The sequence below is a fragment of the Eubalaena glacialis genome, chromosome 15, assembly GCF_028564815.1.
Source record: "Eubalaena glacialis isolate mEubGla1 chromosome 15, mEubGla1.1.hap2.+ XY, whole genome shotgun sequence".
NCBI classification, from domain to species: Eukaryota; Metazoa; Chordata; class Mammalia; order Artiodactyla; family Balaenidae; genus Eubalaena; species Eubalaena glacialis.
Genome location: NC_083730.1, coordinates 76,034,220 through 76,054,052, shown reverse-complemented (window position 1 = coordinate 76,054,052; position 19,833 = coordinate 76,034,220). Strand labels below are relative to the sequence as shown.

At 45.7% G+C, this 19,833-nt stretch overlaps 2 protein-coding genes across 4 annotated transcripts in view; one reads left to right on the top strand and one right to left on the bottom strand.

Moving 5' to 3' along the window:
* The first annotated feature begins 406 nt into the window (after positions 1-406).
* On the top strand, positions 407-6,556 carry LHFPL7 (LHFPL tetraspan subfamily member 7). Its single transcript, XM_061169261.1, has 4 exons — positions 407-596; positions 1,365-1,535; positions 3,591-3,855; positions 6,463-6,556. The coding sequence occupies exons 1-4, from the start codon at positions 407-409 to the stop codon at positions 6,554-6,556; spliced, it is 720 nt and encodes a 239-aa protein (XP_061025244.1).
* Positions 6,557-9,575: 3,019 nt separating this feature from the next.
* SGSM1 (small G protein signaling modulator 1) overlaps positions 9,576-19,833 on the bottom strand; it is an 82,746-nt gene continuing 72,488 nt past the window's right edge. For all 3 annotated transcript variants that reach the window (XM_061169398.1, XM_061169399.1, XM_061169400.1), the window contains 4 exons: positions 17,334-17,443; positions 15,947-16,043; positions 14,682-14,849; positions 9,576-11,717 (listed from right to left, as the gene is read on the bottom strand). In XM_061169398.1, the coding sequence (XP_061025381.1) occupies positions 11,629-11,717; positions 14,682-14,849; positions 15,947-16,043; positions 17,334-17,443 (464 nt within the window). In that variant the 3' untranslated portion in view covers positions 9,576-11,628. The remainder of the gene's footprint in view (positions 11,718-14,681; positions 14,850-15,946; positions 16,044-17,333; positions 17,444-19,833) is intronic.

The following is a 19,833-nucleotide window of genomic DNA, read 5'->3' as shown; positions in this document are numbered from 1 at the left end:
CCTCTGGGTAGAAGCAGACCTTTTGGAAAGTGCAAGCCTTGATGGGCAGAGCGAATGAAGGAAGGAAGAAATGAATGAATTAATGAAACATGAGAGGGGGCTTGCATGGACCAGTGATGATCATTTCCCACGAGGACTGGTTGTGCTCCAAGGTCTGTTTAAGCACTAACATTCATTCTAAAATTTGGAATTTCGACTTCCAGAACATGTTAGGGAAAAGACCCACCCTCACCCCAGTTATTAACACCTGCAAGTGCATCCCAGGGCGAAGGGAGACTAATGACCTGTGATCTGAAGACAGGACCAGATCCCTGGCTGGCGGGGGAGGGGGGACACCTTTGCCAGCCCCTGTTTCTCTCCTTCCACTAATCTTGTCCCTTGATCTCTAGGTCACTGACATTCCCTGATGGTGGGCACCGTGTGGGCAGCTCTGGGGCTTTCCCTAACCTGCATCTCAGCCCTCAGCCTCATCTCTCCTGCCTGGTTCCAGACCACCACCTTCTCCTTTGGTGTCCTCACCTACTGCTCCTGGCCTCAGGGTAACAGCTGGAACCAGAGCTGTGGGACCTTCAGGTCCCTGGATGATATGCCTGACTGCCTGGAAGGTGAGGCGTGGTCTCATCGATTCACTGGGACCTGGAAGTGGGGCACTCTTAAACCCATCAGAGAAAAAAAAAAAAAAAAGCCAATTTCTGCCCACCTTCCTTCTAACCACTGACTCGTAGGTGCGGGGTGGGGTCTGGCTATCCGCCTGTTAGCAAACACCCAGGATGATCCTGAAGGCAGCTGCCAGCGTGCAGTGCCTTTGTACAAATTAGGAAAAGGGTGCCCCTTCTTCAGGACACTATACTGCCATCTGCTGGAAAAGTACTGTAGTCAATATGCATTTCTGTGATGACTCCCAAAAGCATCTCCTAGAGTTGTGCAGTGCACAACCTGTACACACCTACATGGTCATCCTCTATCTAAGCGCTGCTAGGTTTGAAAACCACAGCTAAGGTGTTGAAAGTCACTGCAAATTGCCAAATTCAACAATGGGCACAATGGGTTGGGACTCCCAGTTCAGCACCTCTAAGGAAGATTCACAGCCTTCAAAACCGATGATTACAAAGGTGCCTCTCTTGGTGACTCTGCTGTATAGCAGGTACTCAATTAAGGGAGGGTATGGTGGTTGTAGATCTAGATCTTAATTCTGACTCTACCTCTTAATTAGCTGTGTGCTCTGAGGGAAATGACTCCAATTCCTTATATCTCTGTTTGTTTATATGTAAAACAGGGATAATAATAGCACAGACCTTGTGGGATTTTGAGGACTCAGTAGCTGATCAGTTAAGCAGAGAGAGCAGAGACTGCCTCCACCCCAGACAACACCCTCCCTCCTTTCTCTTCCTGGCAGGTCTCAGCTGTGATGCTCCTTGGAGGCTGGCTCCTATTGGCCTTCAATGCAATTCTCTTCCTGTCCTGGGCCTTAGCCCCCAAAGGGCTGTGCCCAAGGAGGGGCAGTGGCCCAATGCCAGGGCTGCAGACAACAGCAGGTAAATCTTCTATCACATATGTGTTCCAGACATGTTTGTGGAATGAATGAATGAATGCATGGATGGATGAATGAGCCTGTAAGCAGAGTCTTGCCTCCTAGTTGAATCTCAGAGATAAACCCTAGGATTGTAGACTATTCCAGGTCCTTTAACAAGCCAGAAATTGGAGGTAGGGAATGGTATCCTTAGCATCACCCTCTCTTGCCCTTATCCAAACCCAGTCTTAATAGTCTGTCCTCCTTTGTTTCTCTCCCATCCATCCACTTTGCATCATTTTTACCAGGACCATCATATACAGTTGGGCAGGTTGTACACTGAACAAGGGCATCCAGCTGAGGGCTGAGAGCTGCTGAAATCTAACCATGCTCCAATTCCTAAGCTGTGAAACTGCAGGGCTGCGTCTGCCCGGCTGCATCTGCTTTTCTCTAATTCACACATCGGCTTGGGATGATCTAGCTCAGGTCTTGACTGAACCTTCATCCAATTAATTCTCCACCATCTCTCACCTGGTTTAGAGGTGACCACCTCACACGTCTCCCTGCTGCCACCCTTGCCCCCTAGAGTCTGTTTGCCACACTCTGGCCAAGTGGGTCCTGTTAAAGCTGAAATCAGACCATGCCACTCGGACTGGCTTATCCGCGCCAATGACTTCCTGTTACCGATGAGGCTCCACTGATGAAGCCCTCATTCGCTCACTGACCTCATCTCTTACCTGCTCCGCCAGGCTCAGCATGCTCCGGCCAAACTGGCTTGCTTTCTGTTGCTCATAAAAACCAAGCTTGTTCCCCCTGCCTGGAGTTCTCTCTTCTCAGATCTTCACATCTTGCTCCTCCCACTTCATTAAGGGCTTTGCTCAAATATCACTGCCTCAGTGGGGGTCTTCCATGACCGCAAGGTAAGGGAGCTTCCCTCTCCTTAGAGTCTCCTTCCTCTTACCTTGCTTTCCATTTTTCATAGCACTTACCTGCCTGTTTGATAATATCTTATCTGCCTGCTTGATTACTGTGCATCTCTCTCCACTAGAACATCAGCTCCATGAGGGCAAGGATTTGTCTGCCTTGATATCACCAGCATCTAACACGGTACTTTGCACATAATAGTTGCTCATTAAATATTTGTTGAATCAATGGATGGAGATACAGTCCTTGTCCTCCAGTGTCTACTGGGGGTGGGGTGTATTAGGCAGTTATAACTCAGTGGATATTTGGCACAAGAGGATGAGCACAGGATGCAAGGAAAAACTCCAAGAAGTACCTGACCCAGTGTGTGGAAGGTGTTAAGGAAGGCTTCCTTGAGGAGGCATCACTGAGATGAATCTGGAAGGATGAGTGGGAGTTAACCAAATGTAGAAGGGTGTTTCAGGTAATGGGAGCATCACGGGCAAAGGCATAGAGACGAGAGCAAGGCACGTGCAGGGAACTTCAAGTGGACGAGAGTGGCTGAAGGGTGGCTGCAGGTCACGTGACTCTCCTGCACAGGGAGTGCCTTCTAGGTGCGGAGGTGTCTGGTTCATTTTCTTAGTATCATTAGTACCTCTGACAGAGTGTCTAACAGTTTTGATGAATGAGTGCATGGATGGATGGGTGGGTTGGTGAATGGATGGAGTAGGGTGGGTAAGTAGGTGGATGTGCTGATGGATGCATCAATAGACATATTACTGGAAGAATGGATGAATGGATAGATGGATGGAAGGATGGGGAAAATGGGTAGATTGGAATATGGATAGATTGGAATATGGATAGATGGATGGATGGATGGATGGATTGGTGGAAGGCAGGTGGCTAAGTGGGTGGTTGGTTGGATGGATGGATGGATGAGTGAATGGATAGGTAGGTGGAGGAATGGAGAGAATGAGTGGATGGGTGAGTAGATGGACAGATGGGTGGAAGGCTAAGCTGAGTGATCGGTGGATAAAAGGATAGATGAGCCAATAAATAAGTGAATGGATGGATGGATGGGTGGGTGGATAGGAGGGTGGATGAGTGAGTTCTGGGATGGAAAGGCAGCCCAGAGCCCCTTGACTGACACACTGGTTTTCCTTGCTGCTGTTTCTAGCCATCACCAGCATTGTGGGCCTGCTGGTTTTCCTGATCAGCTTGGCCTCCCCATTTGGCAAGGAAGCCTGCTTAGCCTCCTCTGTGTACCACAGTGGTCAGTGCCAGCTGGGCTGGGGCTATGTGACTGCCATCTTCCATGCAGTCCTGGCCAGCCTCCTGCCCATGTTCAGGTGGCTCCACGTGACCGAGGTCCAGTGGAGGACCATCCTCTTCTCCAGTGACACTGAGAGCATCATCCTCATGCCAGAAATGAGCAAACAAAAGTATCTCAGTAGGAGCAAAAAGAGCCCATGCAACAGTTGTATGAAATCACCACGCACCCAGGTTCAAATCCCACCTCTGCTGCTTCCTTGCTGTGTGACCTCAGACAAGACACTTCACTTCTCAGGGCCTCGGTGTATACTTCTGTAAAATGGGTGTGTGTGTGAAATAATGCCTACCTCATAGGGTTGTTATGATAATTAACTTACGATGCTGTGTATAAATAAGGCCCTTAGCACGATGTTAGGCACTAGTATTCAATAAACTTTAGCTATAATTATAATCCCTATCTCACAGGACTGTGGTGAGGATAAATCTATTCATGAAAAGTGCCTGGGGCAATTCTGAATCCGTGCTCACCACTCAAATACTACATCTTTTAATAAGTATGTGCATATTCTCTCTCTATGAGAGAATAAAATAAAAATATCCCTCCCTTTTTATAACTCCTCCTCTTGGAGAATTTGAAAATTTTTCATTTTCCCATCAAACATCTAGTGAGTGCCCCTTATAGATGAGAGTTGGTCCAGTGCTGGCGTGGGGATTTGGGGGTGGGTGGGTGTCAGGCGGTAAGGACCTATCTCACCCCTCCGTGGATAATCCCACTGATGTGGAAACTTCACTGTTGTTTGGGGCACATGAGGCCCCTCACGATCCAGTCCGAACCTCTCTGTTCAGCTTCTTTCTTGTCATTCACCCAACCCTGCACCTCTGAAACCCTCCAGCCACACTGAATTCTGAGCCCACAGTAGGTCTCCTCACAGCTCCACCCCTTTGTACACGTTGCTCTCTCTGCCAGGGATGGAGTCAGTCTGTTGCCTTTGCTTATCAAGACCCATCACCCTTCTTTGGGAAGAGCGCCCTAATCTTCCCTTGGGGAATGACCCTCAGCAACTCTCTGACCACCCCAGGCTTTAGGGTGGACAAATGAGTCCTTATGGCCAGTCAAGCCCAGTCAGAATGATTGGTTCAGAGATGGGCATGGGACCTGTATAAGCCAACATGGACAACAGTGGAACCACAAGATAGACAAAGATGGAGCTCTAAAGACTTCACTTGAGTAGCTGGATGCAGCCGTGCCTGCTCCCCTACCTGCAAGAGACATAGTCACAGGCAGCTCCAGGCTGGTACCCCTCTAGTTAGACTGCCCCAGAAGAACGAGTGAACCACTCTCTTCCCAGGGAAGGAATCTGATTGGCCAGAACTGGGTCATGTGCCCACCTTGGGGGGAGGGGCATGTCAGCAATCTCACTAGACTATAACTATAGTTATAACATAGGAGATACATTTCCCCAGAAGATGGGAGAAGTTGCTGGTCCTAGAATGGGGCAAAGATGCCAGGCAAGCAAAAATATTTGATACCAAACTCTCTCTTTAAGGGAAGCTTTATTATCTGCATTTCACAAAAGTGAAAACTGAAGCTCAGAGAGACAAAGTCACTTGCCCAAAGTCACACAGCCGATCAGTGGCAGAGCTGGGATTTGAATCCAGGTCTGTCAGACTCTGTGATGGAGGCAAAATAACACCTGAATTTGTTATCTCTGCCCCGACCCAGCTCACCAAACTCTTTTGGTTTTAATTGTTCAACTAAGAACATCTGTAAACAACAATATTATATTAGAGCGATTCTATTATTTTGAAAACACACAGACCACAGAGAATGCAGCTTGCATTCGTCTTTCAGAAAAAACAATAAGGACAATAATTCCTTTAAAAAGTAAGAGAATAAGGGAATAAAGTAATAGAAAACCTAGGAAGCCACCACACGGTATCCAAATGGACTCGAAGACCAGTGGTATGTTCCAAGTGTCATCAGAAGCACTTTGATGTGAGTCAGGCTTCTGTGGGAAGATTCCAGGAGGCCCAGGCGGCATCCCAGTGCAAAAAGCTGCAAGTAGATGCCACCAAGAAGAAGCCCAAACTCAGCTTCAGGTCACCCACCTGCGCTAAGGATGAACCGCCTCCTCTATGTAATAACCTTACAGCAGCTCCCACGCTCCTTAATTTTCTCTTTCAACGATTTCAGCAATGCCAAAGGGAGCAAATCTGCAGCCTATGAAGCAGAAGCATTTACACAGACGCTGTCTTTATTTGACAAGAGACAGAGGGATCTGTCTGTCTTATTTTCTGTTCATCATAATAAGAGGTATTCTTTGTTTGCAGGAGCCCTTTACCTGCCGAGGCTGGAAATCACTGGGCCCCCAAGACTGAATAAAGCAAGCCAGGAAGATACTGGAGGATTCCTGCCCAACACCCTGATGTAATGGAAAGTCCCCAGGGAACGGCATCGTTCTGTAGGTCATTTGAATTCTACTAGGTTGACTTAGCAACGGATTGGCAAGCTGGCACTCCAAAAAGGATCAAACTGTGCTCCTTCTAGAGTCTATACCTGTCCTGGGCTCAAGCTCTCAATGTGTCCAGCAGCTTAAAAGCCAGCAGCACAGAGACCCAAGAGCCCTTCCCTGACTCAGAAGAACCCGATGCAAACTACAGAGTCAGAGTGGGTTTTGCTCCTGCCAAGAACTGATGGCCTCACCACACCTAACTCCAGTTGCTCTGTCATAGCCCCAGAGGGCTCAGAGCTCATCCCTTCCCCAGTTCTCCTCCAGGAGCTGTGTCAAAGATTCACCTGAGAACCTGAGCAAGACAGATGATGGGAACTCAGGGAAACTGAGGTCCCAACCAGGAAATCATCCCCAGTGATGCTAGGGGCAGAGGGTCCCAGTGGAAAGAGGGGGGCCAGGACTGAATCCAGACCCAAGGGAGGCATTATTACCCCCAGTTCACAGAAATGAAAACCAAGGCTCAGAGAGGTAAAGTCACTTGCCCAAAGCCACACAGCCAGGAAGTGGCAGAGTTGGGATCCTAAGTCATCCCTCCCCAAGCATGTGGACAAAGATATAGGACATGATTTTAGTTGGTGTGGTGAGAAAGTCACTCCCACTTCAATCCTCCTTGAAGTCCTCCAAGAAGAAAGGCTCGTCTGGTGCTAGCATGTCTTTAACCTCTCAAACCCTTAGTACATCTCTTCTTAACGGCAAGAGAGCAAGCTTCAGAAAGCCTTTGGTGGGAAATAGTATTTTGGCAAAATAATAATATTTATTTTTACAACCATCTTCTGTTTATGCAAATGATCCTGGCTTGCCATAAGTTTGAAGTTTAAAAAATGAGTTGATTTAAAGACAACTAGTAAAGGGACTTTCCCTGGCGGTCCAGTGGTTAAGATTCCGCGCTTCCACTGCAGGGAGTGCAGGTTCGCTCCCTGATCGGGGAACTGAGATCCCACATGCAACGTGGTGTGGCCGAAAAGTAAAAAGAAAAAAGAAAACTAGTAAAGATATAATAGTACAGATGGTACACAGATGTGGTCCAAATCATAAAGGTGGACTGCAGGTGACTTGAGTTTGATGCTGTCATAAAACTTGGGGAGAAGACTCATTGATTGATGGATCTAATGTCTCTCAAACTTGAGTATCTGTTGAAAAGGAAAGAAATCTAAACCACTTCCTCCCACTGCCCTTGACTGTACCCTCACCTCCTTTCCCCACTGGGCTGCTGGGACCTCAGGCCTGGGAGAGAAGGAGGGAGGGATAAGAAGGAAGATGAAACAGGATGGCATAAATGGTTGCAGCTGTTCTGAAGTGGGATGGTCGGGGCCTCCCAAACTCTTTGCATAAGTGCTTCTCAGTTGCCCCATGGCCTCTTCCACAAGCCAAATGGAAAGCTCGAGGTGAAAAGAAAATGGAACGTGATTTAGAAGAGAGATGACAGAGCAGCCAGAGGGTCTAAAGCCAGCAGTGTTGTTCTGAATGCGAACAGCGACATTCAGGCAGAAGACATGGTGACGGACAGTATCCACATGCTCGTGGCTACAAGGAAAGGAGGCAGAAGGAGGAGAGGAGAGGAATCGGAGGGATGGGGGAAGGAGAAGGTAAAGAAATGGAGGAAAAGATGGAGGAGGAGGTGGAGGAAGAAGAAGAAAAGGGGGGGAGGAGGAGTCCACAGTGACAACTGTGTGTGCCATACACATGGCAACAAAGACCCCTTCTCCATCCCTGCTTTGAGTCACGAAAACGTGCCTAGTGGCCCAAGACTCATCTTCGCACATCTATGCAAGGTGCAAATGCATGTGTTTAGGAAAACCTTTACAAAAGCAAAACATTCTCTTAGGATTTTTTTCCCACAAAATATATCGTCCTTTACCGTAAGTCAATAGTGCATGTAACTGCACATTTGTACACACATAACAGGTATGCTGGTGGTACCCAGGTCTGGTGGTGCCAGGCAGCTGCAAGAATAGTGGGGTCCTCCAGGGGGAGGGCCACGTGTACCAAGCTATGGCTGGAGTTGGGGAAATGAGACCAGTGGCTTCAAAGGATGGTCAGAACATCAGGACCAGTCTTTGCTCTCAGAAGCTTCTCCCAGGAAGAAGCAGACCTTCCCACTAAGAGAGCCCCATGTGGGCCAGCAAAAGACAAGTCCCCACCTGCCTGCTGCTGTGTGACTTCAGACTTACCTCTGCTGGCAATCTTCCAAGAAAGTGGTGACTTGGGCTCAGCCAGGCCACCAATGCCACCTGAAACTCCTTTACTTTGCTGGCTTATTTGGAAACTAACTTTTTCTATAGAAAACCTGAAGTTTTGATGGGTGCTCATTAGATTAAATCAAGCTTTGCTTCTGCAGCGGAAAACCAGAAGTTTCCCTTGGCACATGGTTAGAGGCTGCTGGGGGTGGAGATCCATGTGAGGTCTCCATTGCCCAAAGACTGGTGCAGAATGGCAGCCGTGAGTGGGAATCATAGATATTGAGGAGATAAGTTGATGGTCTATGGGAACACTGGGGGTGAGAGAGGAGCTAGCTCAGCAGTGGGGATACAGTGAGGCATCAACTTAGAGGTATACTCTTGAGTCCAATGGCTGACCATCTTGGGACCCCTCCTGTGCATGGACCTTGGGATACATGGTAGACTGTTTGCAAAAATACTCAATTATTTCCCTGCCTGTATTTACAGCCCTTTTCATTGTCACTTTTCAAAACCTCCCATCAACTGGTGGAATCTATTTCTCCATCCTTTCAATCTGAGCTCAGCCATATGACTTCTTTGACCAAAAGAATATAGTAGAAATAACTTTATGCCAATTCCAATCCTAGGTCTCAAGAGGCATTGTACACTTCTGTTTGCTCTCTTAGAAACTGCCATCATGGCCATGTAAACAAGCCTGAGCTAGCCTAATTGAGGATGAGAGATACATGGCCCAGTTTCTCCCACTATCCTAGACAACAGCCGGCCAATTGTCAAAAGCAGAGTAGCCTGGCTGGCCATCAGCTGACCAGAGACACACAAAGAAGTCGAGCTGAGACCAGAAGAACCGCCCAGCTGAACCCAGCTCATATTGTTGACCTACAGAATCATCACAAGCTAAATAAATGGCTGTTTGAAGCCACTAAGATTTGGGGTGGTTTGTTACACAGCATTACTTGTGGTAACAGCTAACTGATACAAAGGATGAGATGAGATTCACCAGCCTTGAACTTTCAGGGGAAAGACCAGGGAGCTATCATAAGAATATGTCCCTCTCTGTGTCTGGGTCACTGAGGTGGGGTGGAGGGTGGGGTATGAGGACACAGTCTTCAGAAGCAAGCATTTCTTTCTTTCAAATTAAAAAGAAAATCCCCAAACACAGAAACAAAAAATAACCAAGGTTCACATGTTTCTGTTTATATATATTTTCTCTCTCTATAGACACAACTCTGTAGTAAACTGTAACAAGATATGTTGGCAACACTGAGAAAAGGAGGGCACTCCATAGATAAAACAACTCGCACGCATACGATTCAGGGACACAAGGACACACACAACGTACAGAGATCCGAATAAACACAGTAAGCCAAATAAATAGGAGTTATTCCAAATCACAACCACGATGCTCTCTGGAACACCACGAGAGAAGGCAGAGAAGAGATCTTGTGCTGTACTTTCAGACTAGTCTGTCAAAAAACAAATAAGAATCGGAAGGTCTAGGACCTGGGTCTTGCTAAAATAACATCCTCTGTAGTGAACAGTTGAATGGCAAAATAAACTTTCATCTGGAGGGGACTTTCATACATTTTCTCCCATCTTGGGAAGGTGGGGGACTAGGGCGAGGAGATGCATTTCTCACGGAGCGTTCTTCGGAAGCGAGGGCCATCTAGTCTCATCCATCCTGCCCAGGAGGCCCTACTCAGGCGGAAGTTCAGTGCAACCTAAAGTGCTGGGTCCAAGGGAAGCACCTTCACAAGCACTCCAGGCAGGGATTGCTCCCCATCCTGGTTTGCTCAGGACGGAAGGACTAATGCACTCTCTCTGTGAATGCTTCAAAGTGCTTGACGAATCTCCTACCCTCTCCAAAATCCTACCTGCCGTTCTTGGGAAGAGCATCCCTCCCCAACTCTCACTGTTTCTCCCGACTCTGGTACACTCTCGGAAGAGAAGGGCTGGCAGGACCACTCTCCTGGGAGGACAGGTAGGCAGGGTAAACTAGCTCGCTTAGGGCCTGTTTGGGGATTGGTGACCCTCTGTGTGAAGACATGGAGGGGACCATTTCCAGTCTGGTCTGTGACCCTGGCACCAGTTCACCAGCTGATGTTTCTTTCCCAAGGAAAACACCCGACATACCCTACCTGGGCCAACCTCTGTCCTCCTTTCCCTCCTTTGTCCTGAGTGAGCAAGGGCACTTAGAGAAAAGCCAGCCTCCCTAAACAAGTGGCTTGCACCAACACACATCTTCCAAGCTTCTGGAACATCAGACCCGATGTATGGAAGGAGAGGCGAGGTCCTCCCTAGGAAGAGAGGAAGGGGATGTGGACTCGGCCCTGCCCGGGGACCCCTGAGCAGGATCTGGAAGAGGCCTATCTCATGCTTACAGACACTTCTCACAGGCAGACGTCCTTCTTTAAAAGAAGAAAAAAGTCTCTCCTGGGCCAGGTGGAGGAGAAAAAATGAGAAATACACAACGGTTGAAATCCAGGACCCCAAGAGAGATGTGCAAAGGACCCCATGTGCCTTTTCTAAATGGAAGAAAGTCTCAGGATATAGGCGGCTCAGGTACAAAGAAAGTGGAGAGGAGATACACTTGTAGCCCCTCCTCCAAGCCAGTGGTTCTCAAATGGGGCTATTTGGCAATGTCTGGAGGTGCTCCGGGATGTCACAAGGGGTTGGGGAGGAGGGTGCTACTGGCATGTAGTAGGTAGAGGCCAGGGAGGCTGCTCAAATTCCAAGAGTGCACAGGGCAGCATCCCTCCAAAAAGCATTAAATGTCAACAGTGCTCTGCTCCAGGCCAACCTTCCAGCCACGTTCTGGAACATCTCCAAAGGCCCCTTTCAGAGTACAGAGGTAGCCCCACAGACCTCTCCTATACTAGTTTCCAAAAAGTTCCCTCCCCAAGTCTCATCCGACAAGACAGTTGGAGGGATGGGAGAGAAGAGGGAGGAGACCATTCTGGGGACCATGAACGAAGATGTTCCCTCCGCACACCAACAACTCCCAACTCCCACAAGGGAGAAATCCCAGACTTGGGCGATCTTTGGTCAAACAGGAAACATAAGGCTGAACTGAAGGGGCAACCCCTCGATCCCACCTGCCTGGTGGCCAAAGTTGGGGTACTTTCTCTTTGCACAGAGGTCCATGCTCGGGAACAGATGCCAGGACCTTGCTCCCTGGGCAGCCAGGAGGAGAAGCAGGCAGGACAGGCAGGTGGGCGGAGGCTCGGCTGACGCTGCCTGGGTGACATGGTCCTCACTTGTTCTCAATCAGGGTCTGCACCTTGTACACGAGGTCCCGGGCCAGCTTCAGGACCTGTTTGGTGTTGTGTCGCTCGGCCATTTCTGAAAGAGCGGAAGTAAAATCTCATGAGCCTCCTTCTGTGTCCATCCTCGGGACGCACTTTCAGTGCCCGGAGAGGTCTCTGGGGCATCCCCATCATCATCATCATCTGGCATCACCCCCAGAGCAGTTCTGGAAGCAGAGACTTTGGGGAAGGCCTGCATCTCCAGACCTCGGTTTCCTCATCTGTAAAATGGGAACCATAACAGTACCTACTTCACAAGGTTACTGTGAGATCAAACGAGACGAAGCTGGCTCTCAGTGTGTGTGTTTAAAAAAATATTAGGTCCTCCCACCACCTTCCTACAAACATAATGACTGGACACCTTTTAAGAAAGCAATGCCAGGCACATGGTAGATGCTTAAAAGTAGAGAAGGAAGGAAGCAACAGAAGGAGAGGGGGAGGGGAGGGGAGAAAGCACCAATAATCACTTTGTCGAGAGTGACACAAAATGATCAGCTCTTCAAAGCAGAATAATCCTAAACTTAGACATTTATCATAAAGAAATCATTTGGGGATTTCCCTGGTGGTCCAGTGGTAGTCCCCGCCTTCCAGTGCAGGGGACGTGGGTTCGAATCCTGGTCAGGGAACTAAGATCCCACATGCCACGGGGCAACTAAGCCCGCGTGCCACAACTACTGAGCCCACGTGCCGCAAACTACAGAGCCCACGCGCTCTGGAGCCTGCGCACCACCACTAGAGAGAGACAACCCGCATGCCACAGCTAGAGAGAAGCCCGCACGCCGCAACAAAAGATCCCGCATGCCGCAACAAAGATCCTGTGTTCCGCAACTAAGACCCGACGCAGGCAAGTAAATAAATAAATAAAAATTGAAATAAAAAAAAATAAAAATAGGGATAAGTAACATTAAAAAAAAAAAAAGAACCTCAAAAAAAAAAAAACCAAAAACCCAAGAAAGAAAGAAATCATTTGGTAGAAGAAAAAAAGAAAAACAAACAAAAACACTAAGACCATGGTTCCCAAACTGGGTGCTGAGGAATCCCAGGGTGCCACAGTGAACACATGGAAACTTTGAGGGAAATACCGCTATCTTCCACATCTGCTGAACACCACGTAAACTGCTAACGCAAGTGAGTTTGCAAATTTCATGACTTTCCTATCAAAGTCCTTTATAGCTTTGCAAAAACTAGGTTTTCAGCAAGCAGTTGCCGTGATAAAAGCAAGTATCATGTGAAAATCACTGTGGAATAAGAAATGAAGGTGGTGGGGTTCAAAATGATTCCAAGGTTTGAGAAGTTGTGCAAAGCCCAACAGGTGAACACACCCATTAGTAACTGTACTTATTTGTTTATTTATTTTTATTTATTTATTTTTTTTGGTCACGCCGTGTGGCGTGTGGGATCTTAGTTCCCCGACCAGGGATTGAACCCATGTCCCTTGCATCGGGAGCGTGGAGTCTTAACCACTGGACCACCAGGGAAGTCCCAGTAACTGTACTTATTTAAATATAAAATAAAACTACTATTTTCTTTTGACTTATACGTATTATTTTTTCAAATGGCTACTAAGTTGTTAAGATAGATATACTTATTAGGTGGTTTGGACCTAACTAGTTACTGAATGGAACTTTTGGTCCGGGTGCCACAAAAACTTTACAGAGACATTAGGGGTGCCATGAACTGAGTAAGTTTGAGAACCTCCATGCTAAGACAGGAATTGCTTTGGGTTCTCAAATCACACCCTCAAACCGAAAACAACCTAGATGCCCAATCAGAAGGGATGGTTCAGTAAGTTATGAACAGTCACTTGAGGTATATTCTGCTGTCTTAAAAAATGATTATATGGAAGATGGTTTTTAAAACATTAAGTGGAAAAAACCCTAGATACAACTGGATTCTGAAATGGTAACAACATAAAAATATACATTATTTTGGGAAAGACTAGATGGAAAAAACATTTTTAAAAAAATGAACCCACTAAGTACAGCGTGGTTTCCTGGATTGGATCCTGGAGCAGAAAAAGGACATTAGTTAAAAACCAAGTGAAATCAAGTCAGTCTGTAGTTTAGTTGATAATAATATATCAATGTTAATTGCTTTGTTCTACAAATGTACGAGGATCAGGTAACATATTAACATTAGGGGCAGCTGGGTGAAGGGTATTGGGAACTCTCTGTACTATCTTTGCAACTTTTCTCTAAATCTAAAATTATTCCAAAATAAAAAAGCTTCTTTAAAGAAAACTAATAACGTTTCCAGTGTAAGGTCATCACAGGTGGCTTTTTTCTTCTTTTGCTTTTTCCAAAACCTTCTTTAGTTTAAGAAAATGTTTTAATAGTGATAATATTGATAGTAGCAACAGCTTCTATTCATAGCAACAGCTATGAGCCAAGTACCACCTGATTGATGGGCTTTATATCCTTGTGGTCTGATTTAATCCTCCTGACATCTCCATGAGGGAGGTGTTAGTATCATTTTATCCCCAAGGACTCTGAAGCCCAGAGACATAACGTCACTTGCCCAAGTCACACAGCTCCCAGGTGGCAAGGCTGGGATCAGAATCCATCTCTGTTTGATTTCAAAGACTGTGCCATTTTCATGCCACTTCAACTGCTTTCCTGTATCTGCTTTCCCTACACATGTCAACCCTCTGAAGCAGACACTGTTACTCCATTTCCCAGATGAGGAAGCAGATGTTTAGAGAGAGGGGAAGCGACATGTCCATGGCACAGCTGGTTAACGGCAGAGCCAGGGATGCTCCCTGAGCCTGATTTCAACACCTAGGCCCCTTCTGCCAGATCCCTGAGAAAAACACACAGGGATCACTCAGCACTACAAGATGTTAACTCATCCATTTGGAAATAGCCGCAAGAAGTGGGGAGAACCCTCCTCCATCCCCTTCATGGTGCATCAGTCTCAGTGACCCTCCATCCCTCTCCAGCCCCCAGGAAGGGGCCCTCCAGAAGCCTGCACCCCTCAGGTAAGACCCTGGTCATGTGGATACCATTAAAAAATTTGATGATGTCTGTGAAATCCATGTTGTTCTCCAAGATGATGTCACGGTAGACCTCCACCAGCGCCAGCGCGATGAACAGGACATAGTGGGCGGACGACACGTGTTTGGCTGCCCAGATGGTCTCCCAAACAGAGAAGACGTCATCATAGATGAGTTCTGCCGGGACACCAACACACACGCGCAGGGGGAGGGTCAGTCACTGAGCGCACGGTGCTGCCCTCCCTCCGGAAAGATCCCAGGCCAGCCATGGTCCGCGCTTCTGTCCTGGAGCAGTGGACAGAGCTCAGGCCAGGAGACAGGAGACCTGGACACTGTCATTTGACAGAAGCCTCAGTTTTCCCCTCTGTAGAATAGGCTATGCAAACCAGGTGGGTTGTAAGTTTCCAACTCTGACATCCTGTAAGTGGAGGAACCGGGCACGTGCAGATTTGATTTACATTGACCTGTCCTTGTCCAGCCCCTTGGTCAGTGTCCCCCTCTCTCCCTGCACCCTCCATCTCTTTTAGCACCAATGGGGGTATCTCCTTTTCCCCCTGCACCCAGGCAGAGCTGGCTGCTGCCTCTGGGTCTGGTAAAGAGATAGAATAGAGCAATGATGAAAAGTAAGGCTTCCTATGTCCAATAAACTCAGTCTGAATCCTGGCCCCATCACTTACTAGTAAGGTGACCTTGGGCTAGTTACTTCCCCTCCATGAGCCCTTCTCTTTCCTCATCTGTAAGTGGGGTGATACTAACAGTAATAAAGGACTGAAGAAATAATACATAGAAATGGCTCAGCACAGTGCCTGGACCTTAATAAACACCTCCATACAGGTTAGATATTATTAGCATCACCCCAAATTGGCATGACAGCAATGCACCGTGTCAGACATCATTTCTAAGTCACGTGTGAAAGATGCTCTATGGGCTTCAGAGTTCTTGGCCTCTGATAAGCAGCTTAATAGAATGGAAGGGAAGTGGGCTTAGGTAGACAGAGTGGGGCTCAGATCCCGGCTTTATAATTCCTAGCTCTGAATTTAGTTCTTCTCAGTCTTAGCCTCCTCATCTGTAAAATGGGGATTGTGACAACACCTACTGCATAGAGTCTCTGCAAGATAAGTTGGGTGAACTGATAGTCAGAGCTCAACAAATGGGCATTACTCTCTTCCACTGGCTTTGTTACAACACCTCCCAGCCTCACCTCCGTGGTACCTTTTCCCCTGAGATTCTGCTACAAAGAGTCTGAGAACAAGTTTCCAGTTTGAAGTCTGTACCTCGCTTGAAATCCAGCAGGAACCAGCGGTAGCAGAAGTAGAAGTGAGTATAGTCCCCATTCTGATGCATCAACTCGAAGAGCTCTGAGTCCAGGATCTGTCAGAGAAAGGAAAGATAGGCATCAGCCTCCTGGGCAAAGGCTAGACTAGAGGGGACAGCTGAATAAATGATGCTACATCCCCACAGCAGACACCATACAGCCCTTAACAACCAGGTGGAGTTTAAAAATGGGCAAAGGATTTGAGGTGGAAATCAACCTAGCTCAACCTAACCCCGTCATTTCTCTAAAGAAGATGTGCAAATAGCCAATAAGCACGAGAGATGCTTACCATCATTAGCAATCAGGAAAATGCAAATCAAAACCATAATGAGATACCACTTCACATGCACTAGGATGGCTATAATAAAAATGACAGACAGCAAAGTGTTGGTGAGGATGAAGAGATATTGGAACCCTTATATGTTGCTGGTGGGAATGCAAACTGGTGCAGCTGTAATTCCACTCCTAGGTATATCCCCAAGAGAAATGAAAACCTATGTCCATATAAAAACTTGTACATGAATGTACACAACAGCATTATTCATAATAGCAAAAAAGTGGAAACCACTCAAGTGTTTATCAGTGGATGAATGAATAAACAAAATGTGGCCTATACATGCAATGGAATATTCGGCAATAAAAAGGAATGATGTACAGATATATGCTATAACATGGATGGACCTTGAAAACATGATGCTAAGTGAAAGAAGTCAGACACAAGAGGCCACATATTGTGTGACTCCATTTATATGAAATGTCCAGAATAGGTAAATCTATAGAGACAGAAAGTAGATTAGCGGTTGCCAGGAGCTGGGGAGAGGGATTGACGTTAATGGGTATGGGGATTCTTTTTGGGGTGATGAAAGCGTTCTGAAATTAGATAGTGATGATGATTTCACACCTGTGAATATTCTAAAAATCACTGAATTGAACATTTTAAAAGGGTGAATTTTATGGTATATGAATTGATCTCAATAAAGGGCTGTGTGTGTGTGTGTGTATGAGAAAGAGAGAAAGCGAGAGAGAGAGAAATATACTCAAATATTTCTTTGCAGAAAAGGACCAATACAATCAAACATCCTGTTAAGAGCGAGGGCCATGTCTTGTTCATCAGTGTAGCCACAGTGCCTGAACCAAACAAATGCTCAGTGACAATGAATCTAGTGGAGTTGAGCTGTTGAGTGAAGGTTGAGTTGAATTGAGTTTTTTAGTTTAACTCAACTGGGCTGAGTTAAGTAGGATTGAGGGACTGAGTCAAGTTAAACAAGGCATGGCTATTAAGTTGCCTTGCGGTCCATTGGGCTGAGATGGAATAAGTTATATTATTGAAAAGCACAAGGTCCTACCTGGATTAGCGACCTCATGTTGGCAAAGTGCGTGTCCATGGCGCCTCCGTGGGGGAAGTTCTGGTTCATCCTCTTCATGAGCTCGGTGAAGCAGCTGAAGGCAAGGGCCTCTGCGGAAAGAGCACAGGAGAAACAGTCAACTGCGCCACTGCCCAAGGAACCCGAGGTCCCAAAGCGATGGTCCGAGGCCCGGAGCTGGTTCACAAAGTCCACAGCCAAATGAGAAGCATAAGGACAATGGAGTACAAATGCATACCATTTCAAGGAATGCTCTCCAATTAATTACATACTTCCCACCTTTAGAGGTACTGAAATGTTTTATTTTAGGAAACAATGGTGACAGCAAAATGCTCTGTTTTAAAGATCCCTATTTGCTGTAATAAAAAGTTGACAATGTTTGGTCCCAAACTTTTTGAAAAAAAATTCTACAGGGTTCATGAAATTCTCATGCCTGGGAACCACTGTATTAAAAGAGCAATTGTCAATATTGGAAGGGTGTTTGCAGGCGTTATGCAAAGAAAGGGTCAAATAACATTGGGAAATGCTGCTTAGAGAGCCACTACTAATATTAAGAATGAAAAGGCTCTGAGAAGTCATGTAATTTAAAAATTCTTTTATATTGTTCAACCCAGTGTTTAAAAAATTTATTTGAAAATAGTACCTTTTTTCTCTCTTAACACCTAGTAACTTTGGGGAAAGTTATGAGAAGGTTTCCAGAGGCACAGTAGGATCTCATTTATTTTTTAAAAGACTTTATTTTTCAGAACAGTTTACATTTACAGAAAAATTGGGAAGAGTGTACAGAGAGTTTCCATATACCCCACACCTCGTTCCCCCTATTACTAACATCTCCCATTAGTATGGTACGTTTGTTACAATTAATGACCCACTGAGGATACATAATTGACTCAAGTCCATAGTTTTTTATCTTATGTCCTTTTTCTGTGCCAAGAACTCATCCAAGGACTATATTACAAACAACTGTCATCTCTCCTTAGGCTCCTCTTGGCTATGGCAGTGCCTCAGGCCTTCCTTGTTTTTGATGACCTTGATAGTTATGAAGAATACTTGTCAGGTATTCTACGGGATGCCTCCCTATTGGAATTTATCTGATGTTTTTCTCATGATAAGACTGGAATTATGGGTTATTGGGAGAAAGACATAGGTAATGTGCCATTTTAATCACATCATATCAAGGGTATACTGTATCAATGTGATTGAGGATGGTTGATGACCTTGGCCATCTGATAGAGGCAGTGTTTTCAGGTTTCCCCACTGCATAGTTTCTCTCTCACCTCCCACCCCCTTCTACACTGAACTTTCTGGAAGCAAGTCACTATGCTCAGCTCTGAAGAGTTGGGAGTTATACTTCCCATTTTAAAACAGCCTTACTGAGGTTTACGTACCATAAAATTCACTTTTAAATGTATAATTCACTGGTTTTAGTATATTCACATCTGTGAACCAAAATCTCTAATTTCAGAACATTTTCATCACCCCCAAAAGACACTCTCTCTATATCAGAGGTCATCACCTATTTCCCTCTCCCTGCAGTCCCTGTTAACCACTAGTCTATTGTCTGTCTCTACAGATTTGTCCCTTCTGGCAGCAATCTTATTTTAATGTTGCTAAAATGCCCAGCTTCTCACATGCTCTTGGAGGCAGTTTTCATATCTTACTGGTTTCCTCATTAATAAGTTGAATAAAATCTTTGTCATGTGTTTATTTTATTTGTATGAGAGAGACATGTTAACTTTTTGAAAATTACATTTCATCAGTTCTGAAGGTCATCCACTGAGATGTTTGAGGGGATTAATCCAATGGAGACAAATTAAATCAATTTACCTGTACATCCTCGGTGGCAACAGAACTTTTTCTGACCCTCTAGTTATTTTTTTCTTTTTCTACTTATATTACGTATTTGTTTTTATTTCTGGCTTGTACACCTTCAATAAGTTAATCTGAATTGGTGGCAGCAATGACTGGGGATTTGCTCTTATGGTCTGACTATTTGGTGATCTCTGTTGGGTGTATAATGAAAGCCTATTCTCTGTTGGGTGAGAGATGACAGAGAATCCAATTTTGTAGTCTTTTTTTCTTTGTTGTTCTTTTTTTTTTTTATCTGTTTGTCTATTTGCAACCTCAAATCAATTAAGAATTACATGCTCATTGGAAGAAAAATAACTAAGTTTTTGTGTTTCTGGTTCACTGTTTTCAGCAATGTTTTATAGTTTTTGGTGTATAAATCTTGCACTTCTTCTGTTAGGTTTATTCATAAGCATTTTATTCTTTTAGATGCTATTGAAAATGGAATTGCTTTCCTAATTTCATTTTTAGATTATTCATTGCAATTGCATAGAAATACAATTGACTTTTATATAGGTCCTATATCCTGCAACCTTGCTGAACTTGTTTATTAGTTCTAATGTGTTTTGGATTCCTTAGGATTTTCTATAGGCAAGATCACGTCATCTGCAAATATACATGGTTTTACTTCCTT